Source organism: Anopheles coluzzii, chromosome 2 (genome assembly GCF_943734685.1).
Source record: "Anopheles coluzzii chromosome 2, AcolN3, whole genome shotgun sequence".
Classification (NCBI taxonomy): Eukaryota; Metazoa; Arthropoda; class Insecta; order Diptera; family Culicidae; genus Anopheles; species Anopheles coluzzii.
The window spans coordinates 5,319,810-5,342,131 of record NC_064670.1 but is presented as its reverse complement, the minus strand read 5'-3'; the positions used below and the strand labels follow the sequence as shown (position 1 = coordinate 5,342,131).

The 22,322-nt window shown below is 48.1% G+C and overlaps 1 protein-coding gene across 1 annotated transcript; it reads right to left on the bottom strand.

Moving 5' to 3' along the window:
• Window positions 1-794: 794 nt before the first annotated feature.
• Window positions 795-15,787, bottom strand: LOC120951299 (nose resistant to fluoxetine protein 6). Its single transcript, XM_040369930.2, has 10 exons — window positions 14,692-15,787; window positions 3,995-4,257; window positions 3,745-3,920; window positions 3,369-3,655; window positions 2,909-3,043; window positions 2,589-2,847; window positions 2,357-2,522; window positions 1,975-2,280; window positions 1,579-1,896; window positions 795-1,499 (listed from the first exon to the last, which is right to left on the bottom strand). Exons 1-10 carry the CDS (start codon window positions 14,999-15,001, stop codon window positions 1,374-1,376), a joined length of 2,346 nt encoding a protein of 781 aa, XP_040225864.2. The 5' UTR covers window positions 15,002-15,787; the 3' UTR covers window positions 795-1,373.
• Between the last annotated feature and the right edge of the window lie 6,535 nt (window positions 15,788-22,322).

The window sequence follows — 22,322 nt, the reverse complement described above, 5'->3', positions numbered from 1 at the left end:
GAGCTTTTCGATTGTGTAGGGCCTTGTTTTGGGGGGTCCACTGACTTGCTATGTATGTGTGAGAAATGGTTGACTGTGTGACGATTGATGACACGAGAGAGCGGAGTTGGCGTTGGCGCTACGAGTGGGCTCGATTTTTTGACGTTTCTATTACATAAGACTTGTACGGGCGGTCAAGCGAGGAACCTGCATGATTTTAAAAGTAAATAAATGCTCTTACGATGTTCGGTTTTGTTTTGTTTCGTTTTTTTTAGATGAGAAATTAAAGTTGTGTTTTGTAAATTTATAATGTATCAAAATAAAACAAATTAACTTTCATCACAAAGATCATGTCGTAATTCAGTTTGCATACATCGTTGCGTGTATTTTCCCTTTGCCCCTGAAAGGTATGCAAACAGCATATGATCCACAACTTGTACACAATCCATTATGTATGCCTCGATAGTGTTATACAATTAGTGTGTTATACGATACCGAAGACACAAATCTAGTAGCACAGTTTGCTGCAGCAATTCCAGAATCGAGAAAGGGTTCGTCGCTTTGTTGTTTATGTTTACCAACACCGCTGTAATCTGTGTTCAGTGTCTTTAAAATAAGGTTCATTAAAAAAAATAGGACCCTCTTTAAAATGTGCTTTAATTTGCCTTCAACTAACGTTGCTATCGTGTCAAGAGTCGAGCCCTTGTACGTTACAATCAGGACAGGTCTTCTTCCTGATTACTAAACGAATAACTCATAAATCTCAATTTGCATGTCATCAAACAACAACGCTCAATCAAATTCACTCAACTGCGTCATTTTGTTAAATATGTTTTCACACCCAAAATATATTTACATTTTACACATCGCCTATCGGTCACGATCAGTCTAAGTTACTGTAACAAAACACTTACTGAGCACAGTTTTCATACGGTATATCTCTATATTATACTTATCCAACTAGTCCTACTATGAACCATGCCTGCCATAGGCATGCAGAACAGAAATCACCCTTGCTAGTAGTTATTGTATAGTAAATGTATACGGTTTGTCCCTCTCGTCCTCGTTATCTCTGTCTTTGTTGCAGGGGATGAGCCAGGGCGCGCCTGTCGTCTATCCGCCCACCCCCCGAAATGGTAGATGTATCAACTGAAGCTCAGCGCTTCTTCCACGCAGAAGCACACGCATGCACACACACAGAGATATGCTCACACAAATAAGCGGAAAAATCACACCAATAGGCTAGCAGGTACTGCCGTACGGAGCCACAAACCGAACACAGATAAACCAAAGCAGGCAGCTAGTCCTCGTGGGACGCGGCCAACGCGAACGATTGGAGGGGCAGAGGGAGGGAATTGTGAGTTTTGGTTTGAGGGATGATTGCGGCATCACGCTTAGATGCGTTTCTTGCGGTTCGGCGAGAGTATTTTCAGCATCGTTACGACGGGCGCCTCGAACGAGAGCGAGATGATAAATGCAAGCACGTAGGACGATACCACCTGGCCCAGGTAGACGGTGGCCTATGAGGGAAGTGTCAAGAAATTCAAAAGGAGATTAGTATGCAATAACTTCCCGCTGATGTATTGCCGCTTCTCTTACCAGCGCATTTGGTGTCATGTGGATGGGAGAGTCAGACTCGAGGGCGAATATTCGGTTGATGATTGGATGCACCAGATAGGCGCAGTATGTGACACGCGAGAACGGATACAGAATCGGAGTGGACAGCAGCTTGTTGACCCATCCACCGTAGCCAGACGAGCAGGCAACGATGACCCAGCCACATCCGATCGCCCAGCCGGTATGGCTGAGCGAACTGTACGCCGCAGCCGCCGTCTGTGTGAGTGTCGTGTTGTACAGACCGAACAGCAGATACAGCATCATCATCGTGGAAGTCACCCAACCTGAGATAACGGTGAGCTGCAATCGAGAAGAGAACGCATGTTACAACCCTTCCAGGCACTTCCTCTTGCTCGCTCGCTCTCTTTTTGTCCTTACCAAAGACATCTTGATCTTGCAGTTTGTTTTGAACAGAATCCACCCAACACTCATGCCGACCAGGTACGGTCCCAGACGCGTCCAGGGTTTGTCGTAGATTTTGTCAAACAGAGCGAACGGATCATCCGCATCGGGCATGTGGTTGTTGGAGAAGGCGATGTAGGCCGTAGTCGCCCAGGCCGATACCATAAACACGGACATCATCGTGGCGGCAAACTTAAAGTGTCGAACGGCAATGATCAGTATCAGGGCACCGATGATGTAGAACTGGGTGTCATCCGCCAAGTACCAACTCCACAGCATACACTGAAAGTGTGTGAGAGAGAGAGAGAAACGTTATAGTGGATGCTCCTTGCTGTCATCAAAGATCAACTGATCCTACCATCTGCTCCACTGGGAAAAGGGTGTTGATGTACAGAATGTTACGCCACCAGTACTTTGGACAGTTGATGTGATCCTGCGTCGGTGGTTCAAACACGGAATTCTGCTCCAGATAACGCATCACAACCTCCACCACTCCGAGTACGTACAGGTAAGGGGCAGTCAATCTGTAACAATTATCATTCATCGTCATTACACAATCTCTTTTTGGAGGCATAACTCATCTTCCTTACCTCACAAAACGATAACCAACCAGTCCGAAGAAGTGGAACGTTCCGGCCGTAAACTCACTCACACCCTTGGTCAGCTTCTCCAGCTTACCCTTCGCATTCGTGCGGAAGTAGATGAACGACACGAGGAATCCACTGATGAAGAAGAACGTATCCACACTGTACGCACCGTTCAGCACGATCTGGAACAGGAACTCTTTCTCCACCACCTTGCGCAGCTCCATGTTGTCGGAGTACTTGAACACGACAATCATCGTGTGGCCTGCCATAAGAGAATTAATTAGTGAACGTACTTGTCTCTTCTGCACCTCAGCTCAACTTACCCAGAATGACCCACGCCATAGAGATGGCACGAAGTCCGTGAATGGAGGGAATGGTATCGTTTCCGACATTCTTGTCACAGATCGCCTTAAAGTTGGTCACCACCGAGAATGATAAGAGCAGCTCGGCCCACAAACCTTTGGAGGAAATGGGACACAAAATAAACACATCAGAACTCTATGTCATCAGTAAGAACTGATTAAAAAGCACACAAAGTTGTGCAAAGGACCCAACACCAACCAACTGTTAGCGACACACACATATTAGCACACAATCGGGTGCAGTTTTTTGGGGGTTAAGTTTGTTAGTTACTCTGTTGACTCTCCAGAAGCTCACACTGCTTTGGAAGTGTGTACAGGAGTTCCTGGACAGCTCCTGGACAAAACTACAGACCCACACACACACATACACACACAACTCGGAGACGATCCAAGAACACCGATCCGACCGGGCGGAACTTACTCAACTTGGTTTCCTCCGTTGCGGTCAGCTCCACGGCAAGGTTCTCATCGGAGTTGTTATTGTTAACGCTCGTCGGTACTCGGATAACCGTGCAGTTACCTTTGCCGTTCTCTTCCGGCTCGCGGTGCGTCAGATCGTACGTCGTGCAGCCCAACCCGTTCGTCATATCCCCGGTCAGCTCCTTGCAGTAGCTCTTGATGCGCATCTTGGCTTTGTAGCGGCGGCGCAGCACAAGATCATATCCGGTACCGCTGATCAGCAGGATCACGACGATCACCGAAAAGACGCTGCAAAAACGACAAACAGATAAAACGAGAAGATAAGCCAGTGAGCTTTATAAATGGTAACCATTCGCGACGTCTGCATTGCTACGTACAATAAGATCCGGAAGGTAAAATCGTCCCACAGCGAGAAATTGTTCAACGTGGGCGATCGTACCCCAACCAGCTCCTGATCAACGTGCCGTCGGTCGATGTCCAGCTTGAGCAGTGTTTCTACATCGGCAATGCTGCAACCACTCGGCAGACAAAGTCCCACCACGACGGTACGAATCTGCAAATCGCAAAAGACACATCAGCAACACGATCATTAGAGGATAGCATCTTGGCCAAAACATAAACACTTACCGCATTGAATGATTCGGTGCCGTTGATGAGAATTTTCGCCATGTAGAAGCCGGGCACGAACGGAGGATTCTGGTGCTCCATCTCGGACGACCCGAGGAAATTGCCATTGATGTAGGTGATGTCCGTGTTGCGGCCCTTCTTCTTCGGTGCCGGGTCGGTGTCGCTATCGTTCTGGTAGATGTACGAGCACTGGTCCATCGAGCCCGTCCAGTAGTTGTTGCCCCAGAAGAACCCCTTCGTGTACTTGCCCGATGAATCATCCACTGTAGCAAGGCAAAGGGAAGAAGAAGAAGAAGTGTTAGCATTCATTATGCAAGTTGCTTAAGTTACTTTCATTCAAGAGATCACATTAAACCTGTATGCAATTCATCATCACTCGCTGATGGAACGTTCACATTAAACGCGTGACAGATGATACAGCCGCACCCAGTGCCGTACCGCAACCTTGAGACATCTAAATTGTTTATCGTTTGGTGGCATAAATCAATCTGCTTCTTGCATCCCTCACTTCCCTCAGCGTCACATCATTCTCATCCCATAAACCGCTGCACCGGCGTGCCCTCTGGCTTTCCGTGACTCCCTACGCAAGGTGAATGTGTTTCGATGTTCGCCTGGGACCTCCATTAGCCGCTGTCGCTGTCGGTTTAATCGCAACGCAACGCCCCCTACTCGGTATCTATGTGTGTGTGTGGCTTCCGTGTGATATTGCCAGTACCCACACACAAACACACGGATCGAACAAGGAAAGTTCCCCAAGGCTCTCGCTAATTGTTAGTCCCCATAAACCTGATAACGTATTGAGCTATTCCGTCGCAGGACACCATCTCGGCTAGACTCGGCGCTCGTGCGAGGTGATTATCATTGAATAATTTAAGCTTAAAAATAACTCACAATGGCTAGCCAGAACAAACAGAATGCGCGAAAAATTTACATCTTTTCGTTTCTTTGAATGCATTAAATGCCGAAAAGGACATCCAGTTCCGACTGATCTATCCTTGAGAATGGATGCCGCGCAAAAAAAACGAATGTTCACTGCTTGACATTTATCTTTGCAACGGTCCAAGATTAATATCTTACTGTTGAGATGAAAAATGACACAATTATATTCTTCAATCATCAGCATCAACTCATTGTCTTCGTGGAGCATCTTTTCTTCTTTTTTTGAGGGTGTGAGCACACGTGCTCAATCAGTCAATGACCCTCACCACCACGGCAGAAGGTAAACTGGTTGGCAAACACTTTCGAAAGCTGAAATCACCTGAACGTCCTCTCTTCCGATTGTTGCACGAGAACTCATCTCTCGCTAGTCATCTGCTTCCGTGATGCAAGACTTTCTGAAGACTTTACCCAACTTTTGTTGTTTCCTCAGTTGGAAAGATCTGGAACTACGCTCAGAACTCAGACACTGCAGAGAGTACTGCAATTCCCTTGAAAAGCCTCACCATTACCCGTAGACCTCGGGCATCAAGCATCCTACTGAACTGAAAGAACTGTCCCGACCGAGCTCTGTCTCCGTTCACTCCCGGCTGCACCAAAGCTGCACCGGAACGACCTTACTTAAATTCTCCATTCACTTTCAGCTGCAAAGATCACGCTTCTTGGAGTCTTTCCCTCGCGCAACCGGGAACCTTGATTGACACACTGACTGATTCACCAAATAAATAGTCGCCACAGTTTCGTCGGTTTCGTAAAACAGTCAAAAAGTGTCACATCTAACGAAGCCATACACCCTCCCCTTAGTGGGATCTCGTCCAATCCAACCAACGATCATGCTATTCTGACGTAATGCTCGACGTCCCGGTATGGCCAAACGGGGGAAAAACAAAAATATCGGTCAGGCAAACATTTCTCAGTTCGTTAGCCAACCGCGAAACGGGCGATCCTGTTTTGCTGGCCAGCACACAAACCAAAGCTTACGACGACGACGACGACGACGACGATACGTTCGCATAACCGCCTTCATCTTGCGCTTCGAACCGCATTCCCGTCACACCGCTGATTGCGTGTGTCTATTTTCACTGTTTTTTTTTTTGCATCATTTCACCACCGCTTGCGGCTTCGGCGCTTTCCTTAATCATCAAGGCGAATATATCTTTGCGCGGCTTTGGGAGCACGTGGAAGCAACAACAACAACAACAAAAAACACACTCACTCTCACAGATGTTGCGCCAAAATGCAAAACAGCTGTGGCGGTGGACGCGATTACGCGACCACTACTGACCCATTTTCTAGCCCGTCCCTTCCCCTTTTTGGGTTGGCGGGACGGTGTCTATTTGGTCCGCTAAAGCAAGCTGCTGATGGTGGTGGTGGTGGTGCTAGTGACTTATTAGGCCACTCCGTGCAGTTCCCGGTGTGGGATTAGCGGTTACAGCAGTGGCAATTTAATGTTTGTCTCCGTCGAGATTAGTGGTTTTGACCGGTCGTACATGCATGTGAGCTAATGTAGGGTGCATGGCGATCCAACCGTTTTGAATAGCAATCGAACACCAGCATCAACGCCTCCTTCCTTACTGACTGCAGCAGCCTTCGGTACGACCCTGTACCGACGTCCTTCTTCTGGTGCAACGGATAATGAGCTGCACCATGCCACCGTGCGGCCAAAGGCCGTTCGTTACCTTTCCTTTATGTAATCCCCAACCGACCCGTACACCGTGGTCGCGTGTGTCTGTCTGTGTGTGTATAAGTGACAATCGTTGCAATTGGGGAAAATAAAAACCGCATGCAAAAACGACACCAACGAAACGGCGAAACCGAAGGCAATTGCACGGCTACAATGCAACAAACTTTCGAAAGTCCCCGTGAGCCCTTAGTGGTGTGCTCGTTTTAAAGCCAAACCCATCTACCACTGCGCACTACCAACACACACACACAGTTACACGCAGCTTGGATGAACTCAAGGACGAAACATTAACGAGCTTCCCCAGCCCGAAAAAGGAGTTGCAAGAGTCTGGTTAAGAGGTAGACAGAGAGAGAGAGTGACATTTTTTGGGAGCTTTTACTGCCTACGTAAACACACAAAAAATGTCTTCTCATTCGCACAGCTTCCCTCAAGACTGTGTCAAGACTGTGCCGCAAAAGTGCCATAATTGTATGCACAGTGATTTGCTTTCCTTGCTCAGCCACCACATACACAACGAACCCGATTCCCGGCGATCGGGACCAGGCTGGGTGGAAGGGCATCAACAACATTTTCGGTTGACATTGAAATTTCCAAGAAAGGGGAAAATGAAATGGGACAAAAGGTAAACAGACCCACTCCTTGACGTCCCCTAGGCCGGCGATTACGAAGCACGATTTCGGATGTTCGTGGAATGCACAATGATGAACAAACGACGTGCCAAAGTCAACGCATATATGGGGCCACCCGGGCCGGGCAGCATTGTTAACGGATCATTCATTCAGTTAGTTATGCCGCATCCACTTTCCCGCCTTTTTTGAAAAAAAAAAACATAACCGGACCTTGGAACTTCCCTTCTGCTCGCCGAAAGGACCTTGGTCTGATGACGAATGTTTTTGAATTCGCAAACCGCCGCCCGACGAGGACGATGGACGGATTAATCGAACGTGAGCCATACGTCGATCATACACTTTTCTACCCTGCCCTGGAGGGTTATGAGTGTGTGTGTGAGGGGAGGTACTGTGGAAAGCGGGTCACAGACACTGCAAATTGCATCGATGTCGAAAAATTCATGGCCACTGGGTTAAACGGGTAAAATTGGCAAACGGCGATCGGACGATCGCAAGGAAAGAAAGCCTTTGGGGGATGCGTACGAGAGACAATTATTGCGCGCCAGTGCGGTCGGGCGTACGGTGACACAGTTCGTCGGAGACAGAGTTGTTAGCGACTTTCGCAATGGTCATTGCACAGTCTTGCCGAAATTTCTCCCGAGGCTATGTCTCGCGGCAGCGCTTAATAAAAGATCGTTCGAGAGCAAAATCACGAGAGCGAAGCAAAGGATCGTTACTGTTTCCTTTTCATGTTGAATGTTGGAGAAAAACACACACACGGGGGTACAAAGTTGTCTCTGCTTGCTCCCACATACACACACTCAAACTGGGGCAGCATAATTTTGTAAGCTTTCTTGAAATTCATGATTATCAAAAGGGCGCCTTGGCTCAGAAGCCCTTCAGTTTCTCCAGCGCGTGCGTGTGTGGTGCCATCGAAGAGAGAGCAAAGGTCGGCTGAGATCTCTACACTGATGATTCAAAGATGACGATACAGCCAGCGTACACGCAACACCTCAACAACATCATCATCATCATGATCATCATCATCAGCAACCCACAAACCAGCTCAACTAGCACTGAACCACAACAAACAGCAACGAAAAAACCCCGCCAGATTCCATCTGGTAAAGCTCCCAAGCGCTCGCTACCTTAAAACAATGACCTAAATTTTGACTGCATTCCCCCCTTGCTTCACCTTCTCCACTATGCGTTGGCTATACATATCATCATCCCCCACTGCCGCCCCTGCGAAGATGCCTGCAAAGAGCAAGCGAAACAACACAAAAAACCCAAACACACACACGCACACAACCCGTTACATACCGGACGATACACAAGCGTTACCGATTTGATTGATTTTGGGTAAGCAAAGCTGTAAAATGAAAGGGAAATTAAATGTAAACTTGAACGGCGCACAGATTTACTTCGAACAAAACAAAGAACTTCAACGAGCGACTGCCCCAAAAAGAGAAGACGAACCTCTGGAAAAAATGGAACACTGAATTTCTGATTTTGTTTCGATTTCGAACCTTTCTATTTAGCTTTACAAAACTGTTACAACCGCGGAAAGGGGTTTTTTTCTTATAAATTTGTTAACTTCATAAACCCGCTCATCATAATACAGCCATGCGAGTCATGCGCTCCAATGTGTGCCTTAGGCGAAACGCCGCGCACAACCCATGTGACCTTCTTGTGTCGAGTTTGAAGAAAAAAGTAACACACACACACACACAGAGTGACCAGTGTATGATAACAATATTATGTCTTGCTTTTGGCACGGGGGTGTTACTCCGTTACCATCGGGGTTCGACAAAATGACAAAGCAAATGTACAACGGCATGATGCCCATTAAAGCCCACCGACACACACCAACAGACTGTTGCATCACGGTTGGTTCGATCGCGCAAAAAGGGTGGGGGGGAAGAAGCACGAAGAAAACCCCCGAAGAAGGAAAAATTGAACGATCATTGTTGATCGAAATGGAAAATGCACAAGTGTTGTGTCCGCACAATACAAACATGAGACGGTGGTGTGTACGGCACAAACAGAATATATATTTTGTCACTATCTTTGGTATGGGTACAATTAACATTGGTAATAAATAATATAAACAACACACACGCAATGCGGGGAGAGGACGGCTGGTCCTGCTCGCGCCGCGATCCTCACTGAGGACGTCACCGGATGACAGCCCTGCTGTCAACGACGAGCCCTCAGGATGAGGCAGCGGTCTGTCCACAACATCTCCCCGTTTTAATTTAGCCGGTACGGCTTAAGCCGACGCAGCGGTTTTATTACGAATAAAACCGGCGTGGCAAGCGTACGGGTCATGGGACGCTATGTAACGGGGGAGAGTGCAGACCGGCCTCCATGCCATACGCTCAACGGGATGAGCAGGGGGCAGCCGATGTGCTGCGCTCGCTCGTTCCGTTGCAGCCGCTGTGGTGTTATTGTTGTTGTTGTTGTTGTTGTCGGTGCCACTGCAGCTGATGACGCTGCCGCTGTCGTACGTAGTTGCACCGGACGCCGATGATGCTGCTGAGGCAGCTCTACGAATGCTGATGCCGTTGGGGCGTCGATGTGCGGCTGAGCAGGGGGCGGCCGTGGTGCCGCGCGCGCTTGGACCGCTCAGCCGGTACCACTGCACAGGGGTGACCGTGATGTCGCTGCCGGTGAACTGCTGTGCAGGGCGCGCAGGATGATGGTGATGATGATGACGATGCGAGTGCACAGCGGGCGACCGTGATGCCGCGCACGACGACTGTGCACTCGGGACACATGTGATGGTGCTGCACAGGGGCGACAGTGGTGTCGCCGTCGAGACGCACCTGTGCAGCTGGAGCGCCGGCGATGAAGGTCCACAGGGGGCAGCCGAAATGCCTCAGCACTGTGCCTTATCGGGCTCCGCGATGATGCTGGTGCAGCAAGGGCGGCCGTGATGCCGCGCACGACAATACTGCACCAGTGTGTCCGATGACGCTGCAGCGGGCGGCGGTGATGCCGTGTGACGACGGTCCAAAGCGGAATGTCCCCTCGCTTTGTCCGGTATAGTGCTGCAGCGGAGTGAGGATCCCTTCAGGGCTTCGCGCAAGCCCAAGCGTGCCCATCCTGCGCGATGGCGGTTGCGCGATGGTGGAACCGCGATGGTGACCTCCGTGCTGCGTCGGTCCTTTGTAGGATCCCCCCCTACGCGAGGAGGATCCCATCCTCGTCGCCACTGTTGTGTCCGCACAATACAAACATGAGACGGTGGTGTGTACGGCACAAACAGAATATATATTTTGTCACTATCTTTGGTATGGGTACAATTAACATTGGTAATAAATAATATAAACAACACACACGCAATGCGGGGAGAGGACGGCTGGTCCTGCTCGCGCCGCGATCCTCACTGAGGACGTCACCGGATGACAGCCCTGCTGTCAACGACGAGCCCTCAGGATGAGGCAGCGGTCTGTCCACAACAACAAGAAACAGGTTTTCCCTCCCGCCCATTGTGATGCCCCGCTGGAAGCGCATCCCAAAACCCTCCAATGGGCGGAACCCGTTGGAAGAGCGGGGTTTGTTTCACTGTCACAAGACAAACCCCACATCGGGACTCTTGCGCACCTTGACAATTCTTCGTTCAACACCCAAACAGACTATCTGCATCGCTCTCTTAAGGGATGATCGTCAGGACAGTGGTGCTCGTCACTCAAGGGTTATGTCTACCTGTATGCACCGAAAGCACTCTCCTTTCGTACTTTCGTTTTCACTTTTTCGTATTTGGATGTGACGTAACACGCGCACGCGGCTCACATCGTGGCCACCATGGTCTGTTGCAGCGGTCGTCTTGTGGGGGGGGTTGAGGTTTCGAAGTTGAGTTGGGAAAACCGGCGGTGGTGGTGATGGATGATGATTGAGACAGAAGGGGTTTGAACACAACTCAACCGTGTGTCTGTCTGTGTTTGTGTGTATACAACCCATTCAGCTGAAGCCGGTGAAGAAATCGAATGGGGCCACGGATGCAGTGCAGAGCGGAGGGAACGAAGAGGAAAGGGAACGAGTTGGAGCGGGAGGATCTGTGTTGTTACGCATTTGCTATTACGCGCGATCGGTCTCCCCCCGCCCCTTCGTTTTCGATTGAGTCAGTCAGTCAGCCTGTGCGGTGTGGGCTGTGGTGAGAGAAATTATGAATACACATTCGGTACGGTCCGTTTGTGGATTTGGTGGTAAACCGAAGCCAATGCGGGGACTAGGGAACGGCCCAACGGTGTGTGTGTATGGTGAAATAGTTTAAAAGCATGCGACGGTCGCGCGATGACTTTTCCTGTCCGAGCAGCCCTCAAATGTCAAAAGCTCAGTCATTTCTGCTCTTTCTGGAGCATCTGGACACTTTTTTGGGATGACATGATTGCACCATTTTCGCTTCACACAGGAAGCGATCGTCCCACAATGGCCGATCTGAAGAGTCAGTCATTAGCCACTTTGCAGCCGGGGAGGGGTTTACCCTGGGAGGAGGCGTTTCCACTCCATTAGTTTCACTTTTTGCGATCGATCAGGTTTGAACTTCAAATCAGGTACCTGTATACGCGCGCAAGCTGTGCAGATTGTCGTCGTCGTCGTCGTCGTCCCATAGCGACAGAGTTCACGACTAGCCGGAAGAAGGCAAACATGTCGTTTGACCACATTTTGCACCGAGAAAGATGGTCGGTGCGGTGGATGGTTGCTTTTGCGATGCGATTTGCTTAAAACCTCTTCTTATCTTAAATTGCAACACAAAGAAGGTGAAAGACGTGGTGGGACAGTTATTTTGCTCGATGGTGCGACGATGGAATGTTCCGGAAATATTCTAAACTCCATTCCTTATGGCAATGGCCTTGCAAAAAAGCAAATTTTATCGCCCAAATGTGCAAAATGAAGAGTGAAGCATAAAGAAGCAACCACACACACAAAACAAAAAACCGGTATGCAAATTTTGATGCGAACTACTCCGAACAAAGAAAGGCTCGACAGAAAAAAAGCGTTATTTTGAATGGGGAAAACACATTCGAATCAGTTCTTTGTTGGTTGCTGTTTCACTTTTCAAGGGGAAAATTCATTTTCCAGCCTGCACTGGGGAATGATTCATACACCGATTGTCTGAGAAACGAGATAAACAGTAAAATTTTACCTTAAAACAACGAATGAGTATTCATGTTTGCTAAATAAAGACAAATCAACACTATCAAGGCAAATTGCAGCATTCCAATTGGTTTGCTATTAGCTCATACGCTGATACGCGATGGAATTATGATGAAAATCAAACGTTTTGATGCTCGTGGGAATCTTTCGTACGTGACCCACGCTGCTCACATCGAAAAGCGAAACCAAACCTGCTTTTGTGTACGCCACAAACGCCACACACAGAAAAAAAACCTTGACAGAAAACTCTAATCATTATAATAATCACCTCGCTCTGTATGACCTACCACGGAGGAGTGTTTTAGGTTCGATTTGTGATTTTCAATGCAAAAATTGCGCCACTCACGTGATGGCTATCGGGCGGAGAGCATCGAAGTGGATATTCCCTACAAGTTGGAATATAGTGGCCCCGCGGAACAAATACCCGGCCCTACGCCAGGAAACGAGTATTTGCCCAGAGAGAGAGAGACGCCCCAACCAGATCGCTGCTTTATTGCATTACAACCACTTTATCAACCGTTGGTACGAGCACAGTTCAGCCGGTGTAAGGGGAGTTTGCTGCATCAGCCACTAATGGCCCAACCAAACAAGCGCGGCCGGAGCAAACAAACGTGTGCCTTTGGCCGGGGAATGGCTAAGCTAGCTAAGCCGCTCCTGGACGGTGGCTGGACAGCATGGACAGTATGGTGGGTTTGTTATTTGTTCGGTGAGCTGCAGTTTTCTACTCAATTCTCACTAACAATAACAAACAGCAACAAAAAATGACACTATTACGATCGACGATCTTGAGGACGTTTCAGTGATTGAGCAATCAAGTTTTGTACGATTTTTCCTTTCTAAGACACACAAAAAAAGGTATATTAAAATAGTGCCAATTAATTTCTTGACAAGTGGCTCAAGATCACCGAATGATACCGATACCGATCGTTGTGAAATGGCAAAACGATCTTACATGAGAAAAAAACCCCCACAAGAGATCTTAAAGCCATGATAGTGTGTGTTTTTTGTGGCACATCACACAAAAAAGAATCAATCCCATTCCGACCCTAATCGCCTTCAATCGCAATCAAACTGCTCGACCCATAGCCCAAGGGAGCCATCATATCATGCAAACAGACAAAAAACCACCTTCCTCCACACAGAATCACACAGTCCAATGCAGAAGCAACAACAACAAACAACCAAACCAAAGGAAAAGCAAAAGGGAAAACCCCACCTCACCCCACCCCACCCCTCCCTTCCCCCTGCAAAGGCCGATTGAAAAGTGTTAGGTTTGTGCACGAAATTATGTAAGCTTTCGCCATCATTGGGGCCACCCGACACGCCATCTGTTGCACTATCCCGCCTCCCCTCTCTCCCTTCCCCCATACCCAACCCGGTGATCGCTATGCCGCTCCATTGCACCACCCCCTACCAGTGGTGTGTGGGCTAAAGCGTGTCTGTCTGTCTGTGTGTGGATATCAAGACATTTTCATTTCGTTTTTCTTTGATGGTGTGTGAAAAAACTCCCCCCAACAACACGGAAAGGAACGAAACGCGAAAGAAAGAAAGAAAGAAAGACGATCGATTGATCCTCACCATGGCCTGAATTGCATTTTTTCCCTCGCAGCAGGTTTGAAAGCGAAGGAAGGGATGGGAAGGGTTTCTTGTCGATTTGTTTCTACATCAAACGAAGAAGGGGGGGGGGGAGGAGCCGCCTGCCAATGCCGTCATTATGACATTATGCCACTAAAACGGCTCAACTCACCCCCAAGCGGCAGCAGCAGCAGCAACGCAACGGCGCAGTGACTAAAAGTGCAACATTAACACACAGAAAGAGAGAGACGATAGAGGGCCGTGGGGCCGAGTGAGGGTGAAGAAATGGTAGGGTGGCATGTGAAGAAAATCACACCACCGCATAACAAACATTTCGCACAACAACAACGGACAACAGCAGCAGCAGCAGCAGAAAAAAAGGGCGGCAATGGGTGGAAACAGTAGTTTGATGCGCGTCATTACACGCGTTACAATCGGTCCCGGGGAAGGATGTTTCTGGTCAGGAAGGCCGTACCTTTTCCTGACCCACAGACACAGACGGGTGCAAAAAATTAAGTCATACTAACTGAGCTGGAACATATCCATTAAGAGAGAGAGAGAAGAAAAGGGTGAAACAAACGGACTCTAATTGCTATTTGTCTTTTACGACCTTTTTCCTGCTTGTCCGCAGGAAATACAGTTGTAAGGTCCACGCGCTACAAGTGTAATGTGATTGAGTGGAACGGAACGAGCTTGGACAGTTTAAGGGAAATTCATTCAACTGAACTCACTCTTTAGCGCCCAAAGCTTCTCCTCCTGCAGGCCCAGCAGATACTGCGTCATCTGGTCGCCGCACGTGCCGCTAAGACGGGGCCGCAGCGTGCTCCACCCGTTGGCGATGCGTTTGATGTCGAACACGGTCAGCTTTTCCTCGAGCAGTATCAACCGATCGAACGAGAAGTTGATGCTTTGGTTGGTTCCTTCCGGCTGCGCAAGCGTCACGTTCACCTCCTGTCCACCGGTGGCGCTACAGTGCAAAAGAGCTACCAGTAGCAACATCACGCTGATGCTCCATCCTGACCAGATCCTGGTGCGCTTCATTGTCGAGTTGTTTTGTTGCTGCACAGAAAGAGAATATTGTGCCTCCTTTGATTTAACAACACAAAACTGACGGCCCCGATTGGCCACTTTCTGTTGCCACGGGTTACGTTTTCTCTTTGCGAGCTCGTCTTAACCAGGCAAAAGCATTCAATTGGAAAGAGATTGTTATGTTACACAACCAGGCGGCGCTTTAAGAGTAAACACACACACACGCGCACTGTTGTGGAGATGGTCGTGAACAGGAAGAAGAAGGAGGAAAATAAACTCGAATATTATCACACTTGCCGCAAACAAATATACACACAGACACACACACACCCTCTTGTTGCGCGTTACAATGCGAAGATGAGTGCTGTAATCACTTTCGCTTAGCACTTCAATATTTGGTCACTCGGTGTTGCGTTTTCCGTTTCCTGTACACTTCGCTCGCCCATCAAAATCTACGCGACACGATCGATGCTGTGGAAATTGTCATCCATTTCCTACCTCTCGCCCACACACGCGCGCGCGCGCTCACAATTCAATAAACTCTCCACAAAGTATGGACTTTATCACACACTTTTCACTTTTGTTTCACTTTCCTTTTTTGATATCGCCACCCCGAAAATCACAAACTATATCGTACAAGCTCGATCACAACACCCGCAACGCACTGTAGCGAAGGGAGGGGTGTGGGGAAAAAGGTGCCACAAACAACAAGCGAGCGGCAGGAACAAGGAGCGAACCGGATGCACACAACCTGCACGCCCGAAGACTGCAATCGGAATGACCACGCTGCCGCTGAGCTGAACCGCCCGTTGCTAAGGCGTTGCTTGCTTGGATGGTGTAACGTAACGCACGGTAACGTGTCTACGTACTTCCCTCCCCGGGAGGCAGGTTGTGTGAACGTAACGGTGTGTATGTGTGTGATACTACGACAGTGACGACGACGATGTTGCTCTTATTCGTTCCCTTTCTCCAGTTCGGCGGTTTAGTAATAGTGGTTGATCCCCAATCAGGACGAGAGAGACAGAGAGAGAGAGAGCGCACGAATGCTGCAGACCACTATTGTCCGATCGATCCGATGGTGCGAGCTTTTGGGGTGCTTTTGGAGAGGGTGGAATAGCTTGCTTTACTCATCTTGCGCCTGTCACAACCTGTGTACTGAGATGGCCACTTAGATACTAGACGTCAACATGCTTTGCCATATGGAGCAACTGTAGTTAGTGCTTGTTTCGCGTACTTCAGCGAAACAATAGAAGCGGTTTCAGTTTCTAGACACGTTTAATAGAGGAAATCAAAACTAAATATTTTGACATGTCATTGTGAGATGCAAAACCAAACAATCTGTAGACATTAAAAAGATACCATCATCCTAATAGTGTACCGCTGAGATACAAATAAGCTTTTTCTGAATGACCTTGAAGGTTTATTTCCTCGATATTACGCCATCTACTTTACGCTCGTACTCGAAATTATCAAAGCGTCTGGATATGATAAGTAGACATCACATCACATGCTAGACAGAATCATTTGTTGTACTATATTAACTGTTTCTAATGTCTGTGTCCAAGTGTCCAACTGTCTACTATATCCATCTCCAAACAGTACATGAACTTGCCCGAGTGTTCGATTCTGCATTTGCATAACTGTACGACCGCACTCCCGGGGACGGATCTGCCCGAGGTCAAGTGTGCGGCAGTGTTTGGTGCCGCGATAGGCGACTCACACCGCAATCTACCCCAAGCATGGTAAACAATTACCCTCCAAAACCATAGCAGCCGATCCGAAGAAAGATGACACATCACAACGCACGGTTGAAGTACGAATTCGAGCCGTAACTCCCCTGTTAGCGAGACACCGCTCAAGTGAGGACGCACAAAAACAGTGGCACAATTTAACTGAACGTCAGCAGCCAGGTGACAATGTTTTCCGCTACTTTATTATTATTTTTATTTTATTAACACTGACACTCTGGGTGTGGGTCAGTGGGAAAGGGCCAACCGTGGCCCGCAAAACTCCATGGCCGGACAGACGGATGGCCCTGTCAAGAGTGGTGTGCTTAGTCGGACGGAATTATTGTTTACTGTTTTTTTTTTTTTTCGTTATAACCTTGGAAATGCATTCTGAGTGTGTGCATGGACGATGGGTCTCGAAAAAGCTTCCAAACACCGTTATGCAATTGTTCGGAAGCTAATGCGAATGCTGCTGAACCCCCCAATACGCACAAGGATACAAACCGATCTAATCGAACACGTGACTCCGCAGGGACCGTTAACGGACGCTCGAACAAGCAGCACGTGCACACCATGACACACATGTGCAAATGTGTTCTACCAGTACACCAACATACTAATATCTTGTTCTGCCTTTTTTTTTATTGTTTTATTTAGCCGTTATGGATGTTTATGTAGCGCACCTGCTGCTCAATAAAACAGACGAGGGAACGCCAGACTGACGAGCAGCCTGCTTAGGCCACCCTCGATGCGTCGTGTGCGTTTGATTGAAACGCATATCATCACCATAGCAATACCCTCTCCCCCACTCACTCTCGCTCTCTCTCCCTTTGTCTTTCTAATTTTGCGCACAGCGCACGCGCGCTGCACACGAATTTCGTACAATTCGTGCATGTGTGTGAATGCATGCAGCATTTGGTCTTAGTGGCGCAAGGTTAAACCCTTGAAACCCGCACTGAATCCATTACGCACGCACGTGTCCGAATTGTGCGCAACCAGCAAAACGGGGGCCCACCAGTACGCGCCAGCCGCCAGCGAGATACGCGACTCGGATGCGCAACGGTTCCGGTCCGGTTTTAAGAATGTGCATTTTTACGAGTTGAAAAGGTCAGTGCGGACCGTTTGTTTTGTATGTGTGTGTGTGTGTGTGTGTGTGAATTTAGTTTCGAAGGAAATCGAACGTACAACGAACGTAAAACATCTGGAACTTTTCTCATGCAATGCAATGATACCAAAGGAAACCGTTGGAGGGCAGGGTGAGAGCTTCACATCCCAATGCAACCCTAAAGGTTGGCGGCACAAATTGGCACAAAAAAGAGAGAAGAAAAAGTGAAACTTACACAGCAGAGAAAAATGACCACAATCAGCAGCATCATATCAGCTGCTAATCCAATGCTTTTTGGCTCAGCGCCGTCCTCTTTCTCGCCAGCCAAAATGAAATGAGGTAGAGAAAATTCGCATTTTAATTTACAAAATTTCCCACCGAAACCAATTGTTTTTTTTTTTTTTTTGTTTGCTATGATAACAAGAGGGAAGGGTGTTTGTGTGCGGGAAATAGGATTGCAGCGGCAGGCTGGAAGCATAAGCGTTAAAACAGCTGTTACGCGCTATATGCGCGATACTATCAATCTGGCCAAAAACCGTTTCGAAAGACGCCCCAAAAACGTGCCGTGGTTTGATTGTTTGTCAATATTTTTTTCGGGTTATATTTTTTTGGTGAGCCCGTTCACATACTCCCCATCCCCCCTCCCCGAAACGTTATTCCGCAACAGCAGCAGCAGCATCGCGGTAACACGGAGTGTGTTGATTGAACCGGAAAGAAAGACCACGGAGTGAAAGACGCCAAGAGTGGGGGGTGAAACAAACCCCAAAACTGCCTCTCTTGCCCCTCTCCCATGATTAAAGGAGAAGGTGGGAGATTTATAATAATAATAATAATCCACCGAAAATCACTGCATCACATAACGGCGAGGGCTCCGTCGTAACGATCGCGTTGTGTAGTTTGGCACGAGATTTCCTCCATCCTTCGGAGTCTTGGTGGGATCCCTTCCGCAAGCGTTGCGTGTGTTTGCATACATACACCCCTGTTCCGATCGGGTGCACAAACACACACACACACACACACACACACACACACACACACAAACTCCACTTCATACACTTCCGAGAGCGCCTCCAAGAGAGAAGAAGAAGGTTCCCCTAAATCCATCGTTTATGTTGCACATATTGGGAGGAATGGCACAAAGAGAGCTGTTACAAACTCGCTGTATCACCAGCGAACGATCGCAAAAGCGTGCCGAAGCGTACACAATCACATAATCATGTGAAAAAAAATGAAAAAGACAAAACTGAAAGAAAATAAAGCCGTGCGTAGCGCGCACTTTGCTAAACACATCTAAACACAGCGGCATTGCGCCGCCAACCCTGCTACACGTACGTAATCGTATAAATGAAAAATAAATAAGTGATATCGATAGGTTCACTCTCCACCCCACCCACCCGGCCAGGTATAACATAACCTACCCTTACTAAAGAGACTTTCGGCAGAGTGGGGTGGCTGTCGGGCATTGCATTTCATTGTTTTACTTTCTAAAAACCCGCTAGGTTCGTTTCACTCGAACCGCGCGGCCAGCCTCCACGTGGTCGGGCTAATGCAGCCTGTCACCACGTGTTTGGTGTTTGTGTGTGTGTGTTTGGGTAAGATGGTTGCACACATTTCTTCTGGAGCACTTGATTTTGTTGCAGCTAGTTGCTGTGATTAGTCACGTAAGGTGCAAGGGTAGTGATCGGTTTTTAATTGCTGTCTAATTTTACGAGCTTCAAAATACAATACAACGAACACCTTCCAAACAAACGACACACAAAGAGCCATCTTTCCCACCATCGCATAGTATCATCAAAGTAGCCCATGCGTCGTTAAGTACTGCGCGCTCTCCGTACCTGTCACATCAATACCGGCAGTGGTGCTTAAATGTGTCTCCATGGCAACTGCACACACACACACACCAATGTCCTTGTGAACGCACGCCTAATCACATCACTCATTAACAGCCCGTGTAGCTGTGATCAACCCGCTTTCCGGACGGCACACTATCAGCGTTTTGGAGTGTTCCATCGGTATACCCGTATTGAGGTTAGCGAAGATCTTCTATTAACCCTCTTTTTTATCGCTCACTTTAAATACTGACCTTTTGTGTATCCTTCCACAACGCGGTGGTGCGGCTAGGTGGCCCGGGCTGGCAAATCAACGGAATCGAAAATTTAAAATTGGCTACGCATCGTTTCTTGCGCCATCGGAGGGGCCAGCCAGTGACCTTTACTATCATTAGAAAAGCCTCACCGAACGAACTACCGATCTCTCAAAAGATGCGAATTGTGACGACGGTTTGCTGGTGCGTCCTTGAGCATTTGGTGGATGTTTTATTTACGTAAGATCTCTGTATTGATCGTGCGTTATGACGCGACACGACCCTTTTACGCAATGGGAAGGATATCGTCAAGGATTGATTTCACCGCGTGGTTTGGCGGTGCGTGCGTGAGTGAGTAAGCCGGAACTTATGATATAGGAAGTCTAATAGCCAAAACGATTAACGATAATCCTACTTGCCTTCGATGTAATTTTGCCTAACCCGCTGTGTCGTGTGTTTTGTAATCACGTTCTAAGGACCGCCTTGGCTTACGTGTCACTTGGCGTCGCAATCACACCTTTCGGTTGGCTAAACGGTTCACCTTCCGCGTGACTTTGCCCTGCGTTCGATACTTACTTTCGTTTCGGGCCAAAATACCAAACGATGGCACGCGGGCCCTGGCTTACCTCACCACACAGGCCTGTGTGCTATATGATTATGGTGTAGTGGGCGCCCCCTTCTACTGCCGTCACATCGCGTGCGGTAGTGTGTGTGTGTGTGTGTGTGTGTGTGTGTGTGTGTGTGTGTGTGTGTGTGTGTGTGTGTGTGTGTGTGTGTTTGTAAGCTAGAATTCAAACGATCCTCGTCTCGGTGGCGCAATCGGTGGTCGGATTGGAGCATTGTTCACCAAACAACTGACACACACACATGGCATCCTGCCGCGGGCTATAACCCTTCAACCGGCTGGTAGGTGCAAGTTCCTGTTTTACTTGAACCATAATTAAGCTCGATCTTGGAGACTACTACTACTACCACTACTACAATCGATCGATCGGTACTTAACCCTACATACAAGAGACAGACTTATATTGCAATGCAAAGGAGAGAGAGAGTGAGAACGAGAGACGATGTAATGTACACAAAAAGCCATTCTCTACGGCCAAGCGTTGTATGGAAATGACCTGTCTAGTTACACCTTTAGGATTGGAATCAATCATCACCCCGACCGGGCAGGTTTACAAACGCTCTCCAACACTCTTTGATAGTTGATAATTACATAAAAAAGCAACCTCCTCCCCTACCACTCCCTTGATGTCGTCGGATTGATCCTACTGGCAGTGTCGCGTGGCAGAGAGATGATGTGCACTTAGCACTTAATGTGCAGCGATTCCTCTAAACTCCTCATTAGAGATATTATCCCCATTAAGAAAAGATGAGTTAAGATACAAAAAAGCTAACCATATTGAAACACACACACACGAAATCATGCCCAAAAGTGCGCCAAGAATCGGGCAGGAAATCAATGTCATATCTTACTGCTGCTGCTGTTGCTGGAATACATAATCAAACATCTTTACGCCATCGCGTGCGTCTTTTCTTGTTCAACGCCTGCTGGTCTTCTCCCTTTCCATGCCCAATCTCCCAGCGATCGTTTAGCAATTCCGTTGAATGACAACATTGTTGACAAAGCTTCAGCTCCTCCACCACGATCGTCGTTTGGTTCGGTTCTGGTCGTCCCATCGCTCTTCGCCCCAAAACTCTTACCACTTCTCCCACATTGGCATTCGTTGGCGGAAGATGTCCAATTAAAGAGGATCCTTGTCTAGGTACTTTGGCTACACAGTACACCGTTCCGCGTTCTACCCCTGCGGCTCCATTCCAATCTGACGGAGTCAACAAAAGGTCGTCTCAAGAGTGAACTCACGGATCTCGCTAATCGTCACGGGTCTGCAGATTCTTCCCATCGGAACGATCTCGCACAGGTGGATAAACACACGGACGACGAACGGTAACACGCCTTCCTTCAATAATGATGCACACACGCACGCACGTACACACACACACACGCGGTTGAGATCGCGTTGAAAAGTTCGAGAGTTTCTCGTTTGATCATGACCGTGACCTCTCGAGCAAACACCGGTACGGATCTTGGTCGTCGGTTCTCATTAAAGTCCGCTTTGGTACCGGTTCTGTGGATAGTGCGGATACTATTACTGGTGACTTGTGTGACGATTTCAACGTAGTTTAGTCGATAAGCGACAAACCGCGTGCCATGCGGTGCGTGTCTGTGTTTTATCAACTTTCGTTTGACAAAATTAGCGACTACTTACTAAACTGTTGAAGAATTAATTTTAAAATATGACTCACTTTACACCGCTGTAAATGGTGGTTTGAAGGTGAATTTATTCATTCGTTACAAGGTACATAATACACGCAAAAACCACATTTCAGTCTCAGGAAACTGATATAATGTGAAAC

Bases quoted from the DNA above. Each gene is read 5' to 3' on its own strand.
- LOC120951299 (XM_040369930.2), bottom strand. From the start codon at position 15,001: ATGAAGCGCACCAGGATCTGGTCAGGATGGAGCATCAGCGTGATGTTG. The intron at 1,897-1,974 runs GTAAGGACAAAA...TCTCGATTGCAG, and splicing joins GCAAGATCAAGATGTCTTTG to CTCACCGTTATCTCAGGTTG. The intron at 1,500-1,578 runs GTAAGAGAAGCG...CTTCCCTCATAG, and splicing joins ACATGACACCAAATGCGCTG to GCCACCGTCTACCTGGGCCA.